General features: G+C 36.2%; 2 protein-coding genes across 4 annotated transcripts in view; both read left to right on the top strand.

Annotated features, from left to right (window-relative positions):
* Nucleotides 1-9,726, top strand: part of KDM5A (lysine demethylase 5A) — a 117,454-nt gene extending 107,728 nt beyond the window's left edge. For 2 of the 3 annotated variants that reach the window (XM_074194689.1, XM_074194687.1), the window contains 2 exons: nt 660-1,070; nt 6,971-9,726. In XM_074194689.1, the coding sequence (XP_074050790.1) occupies nt 660-1,070; nt 6,971-7,201 (642 nt within the window). In that variant the 3' untranslated portion in view covers nt 7,202-9,726. The remainder of the gene's footprint in view (nt 1-659; nt 1,071-6,970) is intronic. The other variant, XM_074194688.1, reaches the window with a different exon arrangement.
* A 1,312-nt stretch (nt 9,727-11,038) lies between these two features.
* SLC6A13 (solute carrier family 6 member 13) overlaps nt 11,039-19,881 on the top strand; it is an 81,798-nt gene continuing 72,955 nt past the window's right edge. Inside the window, exon 1 of the mRNA XM_074194691.1 lies at nt 11,039-18,231. The gene's annotated coding sequence lies outside the window, so the exon portion shown is untranslated. The remainder of the gene's footprint in view (nt 18,232-19,881) is intronic.

Genomic DNA, 19,881 nt, shown 5'->3' with positions numbered 1-19,881 from the left:
TGACTCCAGGGCCGGTGCTCTATCCACTGCACCACCTAACAGCCCCTAAAACTTAATTTCAAAAAAGGATATTATCACTCCCATTAATACTGAGTAGTGCCAGAAGAGCTAAAGCCATAATAATAACTGACATTCATATTGCACTTGAAGGTTGACAGATTTCTTAACATACATTTGAATTGTTTCATAAAACTCATAGCATCCCTATGCAATTTAAGGTAACAAAGAACTTAATTAAATGCTTATTAATTATTAATAATTAGTAATCTTATCTCATTTTCCCCCATTCCATCCATGCTTGCTGTTCATTCATTAATTGAATTTATTTATAGTTTTCTTTTTCATCTATGTCTTTGGACAATTTAGACATCAATATCATATTTGCCTCATATAGGGAATTAGGTAGACTGCTTATCATGTTGGGTTTGGAAAATGTCTATCAAATTTGGAGTTTTTTTGAATTTGTGAATTCATTTGGGCTCTCTCTTTTTTTTTAATTAATTTCCTTTGGGCCCCAAAACTTGGAAAGTGGCATGTTTTGTTGTTTAATCCTAGTTAATTTTCATTCATGATTCATAATTAATTTTTTTTATTTCACATTGTGAAAATATTTAAAATCTCCTGATTTATACAAAATCTCTAATTTTATCTCCCTAAAGGATGACAGTATAGAAGAGAAACCATTGAGAATAAAAGGAAAGGACTCTTCTGAGAAGAAACGGAAGCGGAAGCTGGAAAAAGTTGAGCAGCTCTTTGGAGAAGGGAAGCAGCGGTCCAAGGAACTGAAGAAACTGGACAAACCAAAAAAGAAGAAGTTGAAGATGAGTGTAGACAAGTCAAAGGAGCTGAACAAATTGGCCAAGAAGCTGGCAAAGGAAGAGGAAAGGAAGAAAAAGAGGGAGAAGGCTGCTGCAGCCAAAGTTGAACTTGTAAAGGAAAATACTGAGAAGAAGAGGGAGAAGAAGGTGCTAGACATCCCCTCAAAGTATGATTGGTCAGGAGCAGAGGAGTCAGATGATGAGAATGCTGTTTGTGCAGCACAGAATTGCCAGAGGCCTTGTAAGGACAAGGTAAATCCTAGCTCATCCCTACCTCAATCAGATGTAAGAGAGGAAGGATTTTGACTTTCAGAGGCTAAGAGCTTATGAGAGCATAGATGTAACTTGACAGCCTGTTCTTGGTGCAGCCCAAGTTGGCCTTCAATATAATTTGCTTTCTGCATTTTTTGAAGTCCTGATAAATCGTGAGGCACTTAGGTCACTGGGATAGGACAGTCTTTCACTCATTAAAATAAAGCAAAACTAGAATACATTGTATGAACATAGTAAGGCAGATGCAAGGAGAAGCAATACAACTGTTAGCATGCAACATGTTTTTTTTTTAATAATTCATCATGAATGTAGCTCTAATTACAAAGCCAATTAAATTTGTTTATTATTCAGAATTTTTAAAGTCTTTACCCTAAAAGTATCTATAGCAAACTTGATAGTTCCTCCCTCTATTCCCTTTTGTTTTTCCTGTCTATTCACCCCTGTATTTGTCTGTTTTTTTCTTTATAAGTTGTCATAGGTATGTGTGCTGATATTTTGTTCCTGTGTTCTTCATGTCATATTTCCTTATATTTCTAATGATTGTTCACAGGATTATAAATCTAGAGTTGGAGTCAGTCCAATTCATTTTACAGATGAGGAAACCTAGAGAGGTTAAAATGACTTGTCTCCCTAGTCACAAGGATCAGAGGTAGGATTTGAATCAAAGTCTTAGGTGTCTAAGAGCCAACATTCTTTCCACTCTACCATGTTGATCCTTTGACTGTTTTTTCAGTTGCAATGTATTATTGCATTCCCTTAATTTAGCATAATTTGTCTCGACATTCCCAAATTCTACATTTAGAATAGTAGTATCATAGAATTTAGAACTGGAAGGAATGTTAGATATCACTGAGTTCAACCACTTAATTTACAAATGAGGAAACTGAGATCTAAAGAGGTAAGTTAACTTTCCCAAGGTCACTTAGGGAGAATGTAGCCAAGTCAAGATTCAATCTCCAGTTCTCAAGACCTCAGATCTAGTGCACATTCCAGTATATCATATATATAAATATATATTTTCTGATGTTTGTGAAGGTTACAAATGATACTATGATAAATATCTTTGAATAGCTAGCTTGGCTTTTCTTTTCCTTTTTTCTCTTAGGGCATTTGTATGGTAATGAGATTATTGAATCAAAAGTTACATCTAATTTATACATTTAAGAGAATGTATAGGTGGAGTTTTAGTATACACTCTGATTTCTTTCCAAAAAGATGCTGGCAAAATGCATCACATATATGTGTCAAATCTTACACTTGTTGAAAAATGGAATGGACTGCCTTGGGGATACTGGGTTCCCCCATTTTTGTTAAGTGAAGGCAAGATCTTGACCTTTTGTCAGGGATGGATTGAACTAATTAACCTTCTGAGATCCTATCCAATGCTTAGTATGTGACTCTTTGCTTGTCCTTGTCTTGCTTGTGATATGTTATGTGAACCTCAGATTCAGATCTGTTATTGGTGAACTATAATATTGAACTAGCTACTTCAGAAAATTGTGTTTTTAATGGACTGACAAGAGTTCGGATGGAATATAGGATTATAAAACTGTTCACTTGATTGTACCTTCTGCCAAGATTCCAAGCTTAACATGTACAGTTTGCCCTCTAAATGAAATATTATCTTTTTCAGCCCCTTGCTTAAATCCTGTAAACCCTGGAGCTTGGGGGAATATTACAGATTTTGTCAAAGTCAGCGACTATGTATATTCATTTGTTTCATAGGGGCCAAATCTGAGATAGTATTAGAATCAGTACAGGAAATCTCGACTCTACCATCCTACATTTTCAGTCTCTGGCATGACCCCCACCTCTTATTTTCTTTATGTTTATAAATTTCTTGACATTTTGACACAAAAAAGCTCAAGTAGACCTATTTTTGATTATAAACAGATATATTGATTATAAATAGATTTAATTTGACCAGTATAGTACTAATAGCTGACTATGGCAGTTGATCAGAGTTTTGTTACCTCTGCACTTTGGCATTATTTGTACTGTTGTAGTCACTTTGTATGTTGCTTTTGGTGGTTTTCTTTATTTTACATAACTATATACATGTCTTTCCATGCTTTGCTTTGTTTAGATTTTAAATTAACTTAATTTATTGTTTCCCTCCCTCCCTTCCCCACTCTGCACTAGAGAAGGCCACCATTTGAGACTAATTTATAAATATATATAAAAGCATATTATGCTTATTTCTATTTATCATTTCTTCAGAGATGGATGTCCTCTTCCTTCATAGTATTTATAATTCTCATAATTACTTAGTTGTTCACAATTATTCTTTGAGCAACATTTTTCTTTCTGTGTGGAACATTCTCATGGTTCTACTCATTTCACTTTTCAATATTTCATTCAGGTTTTACCATGTTTTTTTCTAAAATCAACCAGCTGATTTCTACAGAGCAGTAGTAATCCATCACAATCACATACCACAACTTAACTATTCAATTGATGGTTATCCCCTCCATTTCCATTTGTTTGCTACCACAAAGAGATCTGCTTTAAATATTTTAGAAGATATTGGTTCTTTTCTTTTTTCCCTTTTCATCTTGGGAAACAGATCGAATAGTGGTATTGCTGGGTCAAAGGGAATAAGCATGTTTTTGTTTTTTTAAGTAAATTCCTCACATTCATCATTCCTTATGGTACTGTATTCCATTTCATTCATATGTCAGAATTTGTTCAGCTTTTCCCTGATTGCTGGACACATTTTGTTTCCAGATTTTGTTATTACAAATAATACCACTGTGAATGTTTTTATACCTAGTCTTTTCTTGCTGTCAGTGACCTTAGAATATAAAATCCTAATAGTGAGATCTCTTGTTTCCTTTTATTAGAAGTTCTAAATTAAAACATAAGGGATGAAAATAAAGATTTCAAAAATAAATAGAAAAAAATGATACTTTTTGATTGATAATTTTAGTATCTGATTTGGGAGCATTTATTACTTATGGCATTAAATGACTATTAATTTTAGGACATTTCAAATTCAGTGGTAATAAAGATTTGTGATGAGATTATTCTGATATCTCGATTCTAAGGTTTAGGTATGGCAATTAATATAATGGCATTTTCATTAGGAAATGGTGAGAATGCGAAATGGAGAAAGAACCTTTGAGAGATTAAAACTTGGTAAACTAATATGATGCTTCCTTAGCATCAGAAGAAACTTTTATATTATTGAAATGTTTATCCCTGTTTCCAGGCATATTTATTCATTATGTCTTACAAGGTTTAAATTTCTTAATGTTCCCTGGATTAAAAATATGAAAGGGTGACATATTGCTTTCTCTTGTGGGTTGTCCTCCCTCTCATTTGAAATAGTTTTTCTACTTTGTACTATAGGTCGAACATTCTACCATTTAATGTGAGCAACTACATTTTTAAAGTTATTTATTTTTATTACTCTCAAGTACTTCTGTAAAGTAGTGAAAATTCTTATTCCCTCAGAAGCAGTGAACAGGAAAATAACTTATATGAATTAATACCTAATGACTGAGTGACCAAAGTGAAATTTAAACCATTTCTCTTGAGTTTTTAGGCATCTGCTTTTTCTACTGAACTTTGCTAGAGTCTTCTAACAGTATTAATTAACTTCTTAACCTTTTAACTTCTGAGCAGTCCTGGGTCTCCTTTTTGAATTTTTTTTTAAAAGGAGCCCAGGTGGATTATGAAAGAGCAGAATATGGCATATTTCAGAGATACACAATAAAGAGTTTATCCATATAATGTAATTTTTTCATTATAACCAATGTGGCTATGCTTCTAGAGGAATCTTATTCTTTAAAAAGGTCATCACAAGAGATCTTAACTTTGGGAAGGAATAGCTAAATGGCAGCCAGGATCAAAAAAAGAGAAGCTGAGCTTCCTTGCTTTTGACTGAAAAAGATGAGTCCATACTTGTTTTAGGAAATTAGGACCCAGAAGTTATATAATAGTGCAGGATAAGATGTCAAGAAAAGTTCAGGACATGGAAATGTAGGTAATTGATAACTGATTTGACATTTGGGCATTAGCAAGTGGTGACTGTCCTGGTTAACTGGGCAAAGGTCTGTGAGTTAACTCATAAAAAGGGTAATAATGTAGCCCCGAGAAGTTCATCCTCTAATTAAAGTAACTGTTCTTATGTTCCAAAATAGCAAGCATACTCCTCCTGAGTGTCCTGTTTGTTATCTACCTACTATCCAGTTAGCACCTTCTTAGCTCACATATATTTACAGTGTCTATATTTTTTATTTTGATAAACAGAAGTGACTTTAGTGCATCACTGATTACTTATTCTTTGTGTTGCACAGTTTGAGTTCAAAAGCCAGACTTTCTACAGAGAACAAGGGAAGAATTTAATTTTAGAAGGAACTATAAAAGTAATTAACATTTATGGCAACAATGATTCTATAGGCTTTCTTCTAAAAGATGATCTGGGGTAATAGTCCTAATTAGATCAAGATAACTGGAGAAACAGTGCAGTCTAGGAGTAAGCCGCTTTTTGTTTACTGCTTGACCAAATATCAAATCAGAAGTGTAGTGGTGTAGATAGTTCTGTTAAATTGACAGAGACTGGGCCAAGGAAATAGAAATTTTATGAATTGGAAAGAGATCTTTAAGACAAAACCATAAATGCCACTTTAGTACTCAGTGTGGTGTTATGAGAGACTGACCTGGTGAAGGCCAGCTGGGTGCTGAAGACATATTCATGGAAAAACAAAAGCATAGCAACTTTTTTTTAGGTTGTTTTTTTTTTTTTTTTGCAAGTCAATGGGGTTAAGTGGCTTACCCAAGGCCACACAGCTAGGTAATTATTAAGTGTCTGAGGCTGGATTTGAACTCAGGTACTCCTGACTCCAAGGCCAGTGTTAGATGCACTGTGCCACCTAACCGCCCCCTATAGCAACATTTTTAAAAGAAGAAATAGAAATTTTCTTGACTGTGGGCATCTCAGTTATTCCACCAGTGTAACTTAAGCAGCTTTTTTTTTTTTTTTTTTTTTTTTTTTTTTGGAGAATGGTTTTCTGCTTTTGAGAATAAAGGACACTTTTTTAATGTCAAATTTTGCAGTTGGCCCATATAATATCAATTATATTGTTATTACTGAATAAAGAAAATAGTCATTTACAGCAATGCTTTTTATTTTGGGTTTTTTTTTTCCAAGGCAGTGGGGTTAAGTGGCTTGCCCAAGGCCACACAGCTAGATAATTATTAAGTGTCTGAGGCCAGATTTGAACTCAGTTACTCCAGACTCCAGGGCTAGTACTCTCTATCCATTGTGCCACCTTGCTGCCCCTCAGCAATGCTTTTTACATAAATTTGTATTTTATTATAAATGTACAGAATTTGTACATTTGGAGAAGTTTGAGTATACATGGAACATATATTCCATATGCGCGCGCGCGCGCGTGTGTGTGTGTGTGTGTGTGTGTGTGTGTGTGTGTGTGTGTGTGTTGAGAGACAAAGTTGTTTTTATGGAGCTAAATGAAGATAAGTCACATTAGTGTGCTTAGGGGTTCTTGGACTCTCTGCAATGTTTGAAGTTCCTCACATGATCTTGCCCCACAGGTTGGAAGCCATTGGTAGAGTAAATAGATGATAGACGTGAACTTGGGAGTCTGAAGACCTGGTTTTAAGTTCTGATTTTGCCATTTACCAACCACTTGATCTTGGATAAGTTAGTTAACCTTTCTAAAGCTCAGCTTTTTTTATCTGAAAAGTGTGGTTAGCTTTTGTCCCACTTAACTTCACAGAATTGTTGTGAGTATAAAATGAGGTAATGGATATAAATAATAGAGAAATACTTGCAAACAATATGTAAAAAGTAAGCTGTTATTTATTATGCCTTGACTTTACTTTCACCCTAGGGATAGCTAACTGTCCTAAAGCCCTCTCAATCTTATCTCCTACAGGTAGACTGGGTACAGTGTGATGGTGGCTGCGATGAGTGGTTTCATCAAGTCTGTGTGGGTGTTTCTCCCGAAATGGCAGAAAATGAAGATTACATCTGTATAAACTGTGCAAAGAAGCAGGGGCCAAGTAGCCCAGGACAGGCACAACCTCCTTCTTTCATAATGAGCTACAAGCTACCAGTGGAGGAACTGAAGGAGGCCAGCTAGCAGAAGCTTGGTTAGTTTAGAACATGAGGGAAATGGACCACATTGAGACCCTTTTCATCAAGGGAGGGTGGTTTGGATCTTCTCAGAGTTGTTGCTTCCAAAGACAAATGGCCTACGGCAGAGAAAGCCCTCTTCGCTTTTTCTATGCAGTGGGACTGTGTGAGCCACATACTGTACCAGCCCAGCTATGCAGAGATGTCTTCTTTGGTATTCCAGCCATTATCTTAACTGAAGTGTTTCTCGTGAGTGTGGTGTCCTGCATTGTGTTCAGAGACTTGATTGAGTGGTAGGGTGGCTGATAGAGCCGAGGTATGGAGCTGGCTTGGGTCCTGTAGGCATTTAGCTAGAGATTCACAACCTAATGGCAGCACTATTTGTAGGCATGTATGAAACCAGAGTGCCTTGGGTCTGCCTGAATGGGACAGCAAGATAGCAGTCAGAATACCTTAGTCCCCTTCCACTATTTCTAAGCATTCTATATTCAACAGCTAGTGAAGGGAGGGCAGATCTGCAGGTTCTGTTAGAAGTCAGATGGAAAAGCAGCATATTGCAAGCATCAGTTTCTAGTGTTTTTACCAAAAAAGAAAACCTGGAGCTTCCCTTCAGCTGGGGCAGACCACCGGATTTGGAGACTACCATCGCAATTCAGATGTTTGGTTAGGTTGGATCTTGGAAAGAAGAGCATTTCTTAATTCCTCCAAGAGCAGCAGCTTCTCTTACAGAGACTGGCTTTGAGGACTCCCAGTATCCTGGGCCTACATATTGGAGAGGAACAACTTCATGGACCCAGGATTCCACACAAAGAAAAGTAAAAAAAAGTCCAGATGGGTTGTCTTGCAGAGCCACAGTGGTGCATGCTTTTGGGATAACATCTTTTACAAGTATTCCTGCCATCATCAGGCTTTAGGCATGATCATAAGCAAGACCACCATATAACTGCTCACCTTGTAGTCCTGACCCATAATCTACTGTTCTAAACACTGGCTATTTCAGATTCTGGCCCAGAAGCAGCACCAGATGATACTGAGTCATGCCCTGGCTTCGACAGAAGATGTAGGATTATGGTACCTCTAGGTGATGAGGTCATTTTAGTCAATCCATTTTTAAAGAAAAGAACTTGTTTTTACTTTTTTCTAAATGTCTCTGACTACTGACTGTTCTATATAAATAGATTATTTTTCCTTTTTTTAATATACATATATAAATATATTTACCACTATTACCAGCAACATACATACAGTTTTCCACCATCAAAAACCCATTTGGGGGCTTTTTTTGTTTGTTTTTTGCTTTTTAAAAAGGACCTTCATTCCTTCCTTGTAGTACAAGGAGTAAGCAGTCACCTTTTCCCAAGCTAGGCTAACTAGACCTTCCATCATCTTGCCTGTGTTCAAATAGGTAATTACATTTTCTTCATATGTTGGGATTTGTCCCTGTCTTTGGGGAAGTGCTGGTCTCATTTTAGTCTATGCTGTTTTGTATGTGAATGTCTGAAGCTGGCCAGGGTGCTGTATTGTCTCCCCTTCCACTATGTTCTCATTTCTTGTACAGATGATAGGTGAGTTGTAGAACAGAGTCTACATAGAAGATGAGCTGAGATTTAACAAACAAAACAAAAAAAAAATCCTTACTAAAAATAGTGTTTTTTGTCTTTGACTGTTCTGCGTCTCTTCTCTGTGTCCTTAAAGTAATGATTTATGACATTTCAGCAATTGAACTAAATGATATTTTAAAAGAGCTATAAACTCCTCCATTTTTGCCTCATTTTGTTTAATAGGAAGCTAGTGGCCACTATTGTTCAGTTATTATTTGAGTCAACATAAAATGACATGAAACAAATTTTACAAAATATGATTTCCATGAGTACATTTTCCATTGCATGCCTTTTTTCCTAGTCATTTTTTCCTTAATGCCACCATTTTTTTAATCTTGTGAATTAATAGCAGTTCATATTTTAAGGTTTTATCAACACCAAATAAGGAAAATATAATTGTGGTTCAAGATTTAATAGGTGAATATTTATTTTTAAAAACATTTTATGAATTTAATAATCATCAACACATGGATATTTTTGTTAGTTCATACATGAAGTGCATAAGTTTTATTCCCCTCTGTTATCAATATGGGTTTATAGGCTATCAATCTACTGCTTTAATGATAGAGAGGAATAAATAGAATATGATTAATGAAGACAAGAATAGAAAATCATTCTGAGAACTGAGTCTATGAGAGAAATCCTACCTATTCCTTTTATTATTGTGGCCCTCTGTTAAAAAAAAAAAGATTTAAGTACTCCCATGATCATTGAGCAATTTGCTTTGATTTCTCTTGTAGTGCTCTCTAGAAATCAGTTCCTTGAAGCAAACAATAAAAATGTCTAGTATAGTATTTGATAAAGTTTTGAGGCCTTTAAATGGTGGGTCAATAAGAGTGGCTTCTAGAGCATAATTTTTGTCCCTAGGTATTTGTGTGTGTGTGTGTGTGTGTGTGTGTGTGTGTGTGTGTGTGTGTGTTTTGGGGGATATCCTTCAGAAAACTCACAGGAAACAAACTAGCCTTGAACCGGCTAAAAGGCTGAGACATCATTTGACGTTTACAATTTTTAAAAAATTGTATGCCTTCATTTGGAATTGTGAGATTATCACTCAAGTAAAATCTGAGTTTAGCTTAATTAGTTTACAGATCAGATCTCCAGGGTTGGGTTGGAAAACAAAAAGTAAGGTTAAAAATTAATGTTGATATACCAAGCTGCAATTTTTGAGAGGCTTAAAGGAAGTGAAAGTTAAAAGATATTTGTAGTATTCTAAAGCATAATATCAAAAAAAAACTACTCATTGACATTACAGCTTAACTTCATTCCTCAACACTATAGATACTGTGATATTTTGATTGGTTTTTAAATGGTTACCAACAGAAAATGGCAGTTTATCATAGTTGAAGTTTTGCATGTTTATTCCTTTTCAAAGGCAGATGTCATTGCAAACCATTTTGACAAAGGTTATGCAAAGTGATGAAAGGGGAGTTAAATGAAAATAATAGTTAAAAAACACACTGAAGGTTGATGGGCATATCAGATTGATAAGATTTTAGTTGTTGCATCAGTTCTTACTTTTGTAAATGTTCTGTTTGTTATTTTTATTATACACTTTAGAATTTAGATGGAAAGCAGTACATTAAAAGGATTCTTCTCTAACCAAGAATTAAGTTTGAGTAAATCAGCTAGTACTTGAAATTGAACAAGATCTCAATTCATTCAAACAAAAACATTTTTGAACACCTACCATGTGCAAGGTTCATGGACTTTATAGTTAAATTGTTGAGATAAGAAATATTTTTAAATCACTGTTACAATACAGTATGGAAGTTGAAAGTTCAGAAGAAATCTAATCCCAGATCTGGAACCTTTATTTGGGGAAATAAAGGAAAGAAACTAGGAATTACATTCCTAGTGAATATGATTGATAAGTTAACATTTTTTGAAGGGTTGATGAAAATCAGAGTTTGAGGGCTGAAAGTTGTGTTAAGGTGAAACTATTAAAAAAAAGTCAGCTGTTGACATATTTAGAAACTTGCACCTGTAATGATTGGTTTGGTTTATTCTCTAATGTTCTAGTTATTTTTTGATCTTTTTCAATTCAACAGATATTTTTAATTACTTGTTCTGGGCAAGATAATGTAGTAGGCAATGGGAAATAAAAATAAAAGTCTCTTCTAACTGGGTGTTTCCAGTTTGGGATTAGAAAGAAAGTAAGGGTATTGTTATTTTCATCATTTTCCGAAGTTATGCATTTGTTATTTTTTGCTGATGAGAGGCACTGCAGAACAGGGAGTACAAGGCTGAGGGAAGACCTGTGTTCAAGTTCTGCCTCTTAACACATTACTAGTCATGTGACCGAGGGTAAGTCATATAACCTTCATTTGCAAGGCAATTCTTGTTGCAGATGAGTGGGAAGAGATTTCATATTTTGGGTTTCTCACATTGATGAAAGCACAAGTCCAAGAAAAAAAAAGATTTAAAAAATAGAAATGAAAATTTTTAACCAGGTCCAGACATGGAGATAGTTCTGAATTCATATCTTGCCTCTGATACATAATAGCTATTTTACTGGGGGCAATTCTAACTTAGAGCCTAAGGCAACTTTCTAAAACTTGTTTCTTATTTGTCTCAGTGAAAGAAAGTTTCCATGCCAGGGAATTATTTGTACCTATTTGAAATCACAGGTTCAGACCAAAACATTTTTTGCTGCTTCCTATAAATAATCCTTTAAGAGCTTCTCCCTAGAGAGCAGAATTTGTCCCACTGTCTACCCATGAAACATTTTTAGGGGGTCCAAAAAATTTACTGCCAGAAGTCCCAACCATATACTTTGCCTTGCTTTAAAATATCTAAAATTTTATTATGTGGGTATTCCCTGAACCAAGACAAATTACATTTCCTTAATGCCTTAGGAAGAGGAAGAATAATGGGTATTTTTAAACTACCTGACTCGTGATTTTCCTCTTACCTACATTCTCATCTTCCTTATTCTTCCTCAACCTTCCTTTTCAATCCTCTTCCTTCACTTCTACCCTGGAGCTCTGAAATAAAGAATTTAAAATTATTTTATGTAGCTGAAGTATACTTAGAGTTAGGAAAATCTGTTGTAGGACATTTTCTTAGAGATTTATTATATGGAGAATACTTACATATAATATGGGCTCTCATTTAACAGGGCTATTGGTGCCTTAAAATAAGTATGACTTGTTTTGTTATCTTGGTCATCTGAACACAATTCATTTGTTTCCTGAGGAAAAATTTGGTGATAGAAAACATTATTATATATAAAAAGCAAAAGAAAATAAAATTTGATGTGCATTCAGTGTCTTATATTCTCATCTAGACTGATACAACTTGTAATGGTTAACATGTAAGGTAGTCAGACACAAAGTGGGCAAGAGAGAAAAGCCATACTAGAAACTGTTGTGATACAGATGAATAGAAGTTGCTCAACCACATTTCACTTACTCTATGGCTAGGAGAAATGTCAGCTAATCTGATGGTATCAGTAACTGTTACTGTACTGAGAACAGTCTTCAAAAATACAAATAGATTGGTTACCTAAAGAGTTCAGAGGATAACATGTATATATTAAACTACCTCTGTTTCTTTGAAACTTTGTCCCTTAGAGCACTAATACCAGTCATGAAAATAGGGGAGAGGAAAAAATTCCCTGAAATTTCCCAAATATCTCAGAATGATTCAAACCCAAAGTTTTTTCAGATAAGGAAATGACATGGGTTCTGATACAAATGTGAAGGAGAAATAATGGAATTGCTAAAGATTAAATTGTAATAATTAGGTGCCTGCATTTTCTTAAGGTGACATTCACTTTTCTTCTGAAATTTCCTGTCAGTATGTATTGTTTCCAAAGGCTTACCACTATGCTAGATACTGTGTAGAAAGCATAATTAGTAGGATGCACAATCTCTGCCTTGAAGAACTTTACATTTTGATTGAGAAATGAGGTGTGTATATATATATATGTATGTATATATATATATATATATATGCATGAAACAAATGGCAAACAATACTAGGGGGTTGATGAGCATGTAATAAGATGCATAATGTAGACTAAAATTGTCATTGGAATTCCTTTGACATTACACCCGCAGAGAGCCATTTGCTCACTTGAATGTATTTTTAACCAACTCTTGATAGGGAAGATTTTAATTTGTATAATACAACCTGCTTGATATAGTAGTACATTGAGAAGTAACATGGTACAGTGGTTATAGAGCTGGCCTTGTGAACACAGAAGGCCAAGGTTCAAGTACCTCTCCTCACTACAGATAAGCTTGATGTTTCAATGGTGTAAGGAGACTGCCAAAGTGGTATAATGGTATGTAAGAACAAGATTACTCAGTCTAAACTGGTATTTCTGGAAGCCACTCATCAAGAGCTCCTTAGACAAAGGAAATCATATAGATTTAGTGAAAAAGAAAAACACCTTCACTGGCCTGAACTAAGTTTCCTTTTTGTTTAAGGACCAGCTTAGGAAAACCATCACTAGGGTGGCTGTAAGGTGATAAAGTTTTCCAGTTAGATCAACTTAGGAAAGCTACTAAATTGAAGAGGGATTTAAATCAGCTTCCCTACCCTGATGAATTCACATGGTTAGTGACCATGGCACTTCTACCTTGACTTTTTTTTTTACCTGTAAAATAGGGATAATAATGATACCCATCTCAGGGTTTTGGAGATCAAATGAGATAACTTGGCAACTTCAAAGCATTATGTAAGTTAAGCGCTAGCTTATTGTTACTCCCACTAGGGACCCTCAGCCTTTGAGAGAACTGGCTATTCTGTGTATTCTTTAGGAGGGGATCATAGGAGCCCTCCAAATGATTTGGTTATCTTCAGGCTGTTTTATGAAGCCCAGTTGGATTGTAGGATAGAGTGGTGATTTTTCCATTTCTTAGGCAAATTTAACTTCAGGTCCCCTCTCCCCCTGTAGAATTGTGTTATGAAAAATACCCTGAGGTAAGAGAGTTGAATTTTGGTTTTCTTATCTCTAAAGTGAGGTAAAGGATTTAGTGATAAATATCAGGAAATACTATCTACTATAGTATACTTAGGCCATCATATAAGCTGCTAAGGGTACAAATGAGGAGTTAGAGTCCTAGGCATTAAGTTGAAATACATAAATGTATAGGACATATATACAGTGATCTCTATGGGGCTTTTTTCTAGCTTCTAGCTACAAAAATTCTATTATCCTGAATAGTACATGTTGTATTCATACTTAATCAGCTTCTTCCTATATTTCAGCACTGTGCCAAATGCTGGAAAAAGGCAAAAAATTATTAGCCTCTTCTCTCAAAAAGCCTTACCATCTAAATAGGGGAGACAGCATTGCAAGCATATATACTTACATGTATACACGGGATAACTAGGAAATATCAAAAGGAAGGCAGTAGAATCAAGACAGGGTGGGGGGGCAGCTAGGTGGCACAGTGGATAGAGCACCAACCCTGGAGTCAGGAGGACCTGAGTTCAAATAAGGCCTCAGACATACAATTACATAGGTGTGTGGCCTTGGGCAAGCCACTTAACCCCCATTGCCTTGCAAAAAAACCCCTCAAAACAAAAAGGTTGGGGAAGGCTTCCAGCACCAACTATCATTTTGTGAGGAAGTACCAGGGCTTCCTCTAGTCTCCCCTCCATGTGAGATTTTTCATCTTGCACAAAATCATAGGTTTATAGATGGAAAGATGTGAAAAAGGACCCAGAGATTAAATAACTTAGCCCAGGTCATTCATTAAGAGCTCAGACTTGAACACCAACCCTCTTGTAGTGTGTTGCTTAAGGCTAGCCACCCCTTAAAAACATTAAAAAACCTGCCCTTGATTGCTTGTTAACTCTCTAGAACCTTTTTTCTGTCTGATCTGTCAGTTGCCTGAAGGCTAATTCAGTATTCTGCTTTAGTACTGGCTTCCCTGGATAACCATCATTGTCAGTGTGACATTGCTAGTTTGATTATAGGGCTTATGAGTCATTCTTTAACTTTCCTTCCATTCACTTTATCTTATTCAAAATTGCCACCCCCAGAGTTACTTAAACATTTGTTCTCTACTAGGTTCATAAAATAGTGGGGATGGAAGGGATCTCAAATCTTCTCTATACCCAGAAATGGATATAACTAAAACCAACTCAGCAGAACTATTTAGTGTTGACCCTTCCTCTTTAAAAATTCCTAGTGAACTGTTTTTCCTCTGTGTTATTACATGTTTGTTTTGGGTATGTGAACTGTCATTGAATTTCTCAAACTCATCAATTCCTAATGTATTATGTTACTATATTTTTCAGAATTTCCTTTCTCTGCTGCCCAAATTTCTTTTGTTCTTTATAGAATTCCTTCCCTCTTTTTTTTTTAAATCTCCCTGGTCTGTGCTACAATCCATAATTCTTCAAAACATTTGATTGACCTAGAGGGAACCTTAACCTCAAGTGTAGCTTGCCTCCATAAATGAATATACATGTTGTCTATGTAGCTATATTTATATAGAGACTTAGAATATAAAATAGCTCATTTTTATGTAGCACTTTAAATTTTACTAAATGTATTCCTTATGATCCAGTGACTAAATGTGAGCATGTATACAGAGGATATTCACGTGCTAATTGTGGACACATACACTCATTGCATATGAATAGCTATAAAGAAAGCTATGAATGAAACATCTAGGGGAAGACCCTGTTTCCCTTGAGTTTACAAAAAAAATTTGATTCTTGTCTTAGCCATACTTTTTCCCCCAGCCTGGGTATTAAAAAAAAAAATTGGTGTTGCACCCTTAAAATTAAATCTTATATTAGTTTAAAAAAAGTTTTGTCACCTTTTTAAAATTGTTATTTCAGTGACTTCCCCTCTCCTGTCATAATAGAATCCCCTTGAGATAAGCAAAAAACCCCAATGTATTGGCTATACCTGACAATGTGTGCTTCATTCCACACCTATAGCGTACCTGTACCACCTGGTGCTGTGGCACCACGGTAGTTTTTTCTTGATTTGGATGGAAAAAGTTGTAAGATTGTGCTGCAGTATAGTGTCAGATGCAAATACTGTGATCACTGTGGTTTATTGAACTTAGAAAATCAAACCTTTACAGCTCCTCAGGATCTGAAAAACTGCATCCTTTTAAATGCAAATTACTGTGATATTTTTTTCTTTTGCATTTCCTTTGGAAGCTGCTAGCATGTAATTTCTAGTCCCACCTCATTCAAATATATAGAGGTTTGAATTCTCTTGATAGAAATTATTCCTTCAGAATAATTCAGAACCACTATGAGATTTGATGTTTCTGAAAATGAATAAGATGGAATTCAGCAGGCTGGTTTCCTTGAAGGAAAAGTAGATAAAAGGTCCAAAAAGCTCCTCACCTGGAAACTTGTGGAGGAATATATTACCACCACCACCACCACCCCCCAGTTGATAAGATTGAAAGACATACAGTGGTTTCCACCTTAAGAATTGAGTGGTTTCCAAAGAATTGAACTGGGATCATTGGGTGTGTACTGTTCTAAGGCTTGGAACCATACACAAGTAGGCAGTCCACTAGCAGACACATCCCTGCCTCCGATACTGGTACCAGTGGCTTGGCTTTACTGTTAAAGGTTCTAAGGCATAATGTTGGGAGTCCTTGGGATTTTAAGAGGTCATCTTGCCTATCTCTGCTTCCAGGAAGGACTAAACCTAAACCATTCCTGAAAGATACTGCCTCTTTGCTGGAAAGTGTCTGGAATACACTGCATGTAAATAACCTGGTACTGTCCCACTTTTCTCTAGTTACTATCGCCAAATAATTCATTGTACAATAAATAACTTGTTGGCTAACTGAACAAACTTTTTCTCATTTGTGACGCTGACATTGTTGTAAGGTGGTTGGCCAGGCATAAACTTTTCTAAATGCAAATTGAGTACTGTGCAGCATGGGGCAGACCTGTGTAGACCCATTTTTTACCACACTAATGTTTCTTCCCAGAGTTGTCTGGGAACCCTTATGGATGGTTCTTTTTGTTCATGCTGGTGGTGATGGATTTTGGAAATGGAAAGAATCTGAAGGGAGGCTACTGAGAATGGGATTTAAGTTTGCCATATAAACAGTATAGAATGACAAGGAGATAGTGGAACCTAATGGAATAGGAATCACAATATACAATATATTCTTAATGTAACCTTTTTGCTTCCCCTTCTTCCCCTTGCTCATATCTCAACTTCTCAAAGAAAAGTAGCTACAGCAAGACAGATGGAGTGAGATTGGCCCTTGCAGGCTTAATATAGACAAAGGATCTATAGAAATCAGAATTAGAGGTGCTTGTAAACAGGATGAAATGGGTCTCTAGTAGTCATGCAGTTGGTCATCTAGGAAAGGAAAAAAAATAAATCCAGCTAGAAGGAAGGGGGGACGAATAAAATGTGCATAGAATTGGTCAATAAACATTCAGTTTGATATTTTGTGCCTACTCTTAGGTACTAGGAATACATAAATAGACCAATCCTTCTAGGGCTTATGTTCCACTTGAGCTGAGCCATGAAGGAAGGATTCTTGGGAGGTAGAAATGAGAAGGCTATATATTCCAGCCATTGGGGGTAGGGGGAAGCATAGCTTGTACGACGATGCTTTGGAGTCTGGAGCTAGAATGTAGAATTTTGGGTACCCTTAGTAATCTAACCTGATTGGAATATACAGTGCCTGAAGAGGGATGATGTGAAATAAATGGGACAAGTTTAGAGGATTATAGATCAAGAGCTGGACAAGATTTCAGTTTATTCCCTTATTTGACAGACAAGGAAAGATTAAGTGAAGTCACATAAGTAATTGTCATTGGTGGGATTTGAGTCCAGGTTCTCTGATACCAGAGTCAAATAGGTTGTTCCCTCCCCCATTAGCAAGTAAATGCTTCATACCTTTGTTCACCTAACTTGCTCTACAGTTTTTCTTAGCATTGTTTATTTAGGTTCTTGAGAGAGAATACTGAAGCAAAATAAGAGTGAAATAGGTTTATCTTCTTTCCCATCTGTTCCAAACTTATTTCCTTCCCTTTATTCCACTTACCTTTTAATATTCTTTGCTGTCCTTGATTTCTCTTCATCCTGAACCATCTTCATTCCAATCAACTTTGTCTCTTTATATATGTCCTTGGTTTTATTTCTTTCTCCTTGACATGCAATGCACTATGTTGTTTGTCCTTTGTTTCCAGTGACATCACAGTGTGATGGCTTGACTCACATGTAAATTGGATTTAAGCAACAGTTGCACATAGGCATCAGCCTCACTCTGTCTTCCAATCCTTGAAGATCCAGTGGCAAGACAAAAGTCAGGATGACTGATGATGGCTCTGGATGCCCTATGGCACCTGTTTGAGCTGCCTTCATGGCCCCTTGAAACTTCTGCAGGGAAGGGCCTCACATGCTTGGGGTAGACACTTCCCAACTCAAAAATTGAAGACCTGTGAGTTACCTTCAACCTGGTGTAACCCATCTGCTGAGGTAGTTTACCTGGGGGTGGTCACCATGAATTCTACAGCTTCTTGGAGCCAGAGGTGGGGGGGGGCAACAGAGATGGATGATCAGCCTTGAAAAAGGGCTGAGCATGCCCTCACACAGAGGAACTAAACCTTAAATAGCCCATACAGCCCATGCACTGTGCTAAAGCCTGGGGGAGCTACCCTACCCTCAAGGATCTAGTAGATTATGCTAACGATTTTTAAAAGAATGATGTCAATAAGAAGTTATTGAACTTAGAATAGCAAGGAAGACTTGCTGTGGGGAAGTAGCCATTGTATTATATTTTGGGTTTTAAGCTCACCAGTGAGCTTGTAAAGTATGTGAACTAGTTTGTTTTATGTAATATCTTTTATATAATACCAAGTCCTAAATGGATGTTCAAATGTTAATTGATGAAGCTGCCCTACTTTTCTTTCAGTTCAACAATTCAATTAAAAATAGGTAACAATTTTATAGCACTTCAAGGTTTGCAAAATAGCTTACACATTAATTTATTTCATATTCACAATATCCTGTTGCATATGAGAAAACTGGGAAATAAAAGTGACTTGTCTTTTTAAAATTAGTGTCTGATACAGTGTCAAATTTAGCTGTACCACCTAAACCATTCTGCCACCTCCCATCCCCTATAACTTTTATTTATTAATTATGTGTTAGACTCTGGGAACTTAAAAAGAAAACTAATAAACCTCTCAAGAGCTTATAGTCTTTGTAGGAGAGAGATGTGTACACAAATAACTGCAGAAGAAAGTGGCGGAAAGACCTGTAAAATATCCCAGGAAATTTGAGAAGGGAGAGGAGATCCCTATTACTGGATGAGTGGGAGTAGGATTCAGCTCCTGGTGGATGATAGATCCAGAATTAAAAGGGAATTTATAGGGCATTGAGACTGTTATTTTAGAAGGAAAACATAAGGATTCTCATTACTGTGTTTTGCCTTTCTTAGGATTTTACATACTGAATAGAAAGACTGGGCAATGATTTTAGTTGTTCTATTGAATGACCTATCTGAAACAGGACATTCCTAGATCCCAAAGAGATGATTTGAAGGGGGAGTATTTGGAAATTATTAGACTGAGGAGGGCTAAGGGGAGCAAGAGAGAAGGGTCAGATGCAGGTCTTTCCCCTATTTGGCAGTCTATAGACACTTTGTCCTTATCACCACCAAATCTACTCATGAATTAGGGCAGGAACTAATTCAACTATCAGGAAAGGTATACTGTACCGCCTAATAGTTTGGTCAATTATAGACAGCAATTACAACTCTCCATCTGCCAGAGGATGGAAAACTGATATTTTGTGATCACAGATGCAACCCAATGGAATCCTAATAAGGCAATCTGACCCTTCCATTGGGTAGAGGGATTGAAATGAATACAATGACCCTAGAAGGGAGTAATTGAACTTGGCCTATAGCAACCAAGCTGTAGGAATAACCATTGCTGGGTTGGCTCAGTGAGAATCTCCAGATGTAGCCTACTTTGACAAACTCCCTAGAAAAGTTAAAATGGTCCAGGATCTCTTAGATTAGAAACCCTTAACCTTTTTTGTGCCATGGATGACTACAGTAGTCTAAGGAAGCCTGTAGAACTCATCCAAGAATGTTTTTAAATACATTAAATATTAGAGTTT

The sequence above is a fragment of the Macrotis lagotis genome, chromosome 7 (assembly GCF_037893015.1).
Source record: "Macrotis lagotis isolate mMagLag1 chromosome 7, bilby.v1.9.chrom.fasta, whole genome shotgun sequence".
NCBI classification, from domain to species: Eukaryota; Metazoa; Chordata; class Mammalia; order Peramelemorphia; family Peramelidae; genus Macrotis; species Macrotis lagotis.
This window is presented reverse-complemented; position numbering and strand designations above follow the sequence as displayed.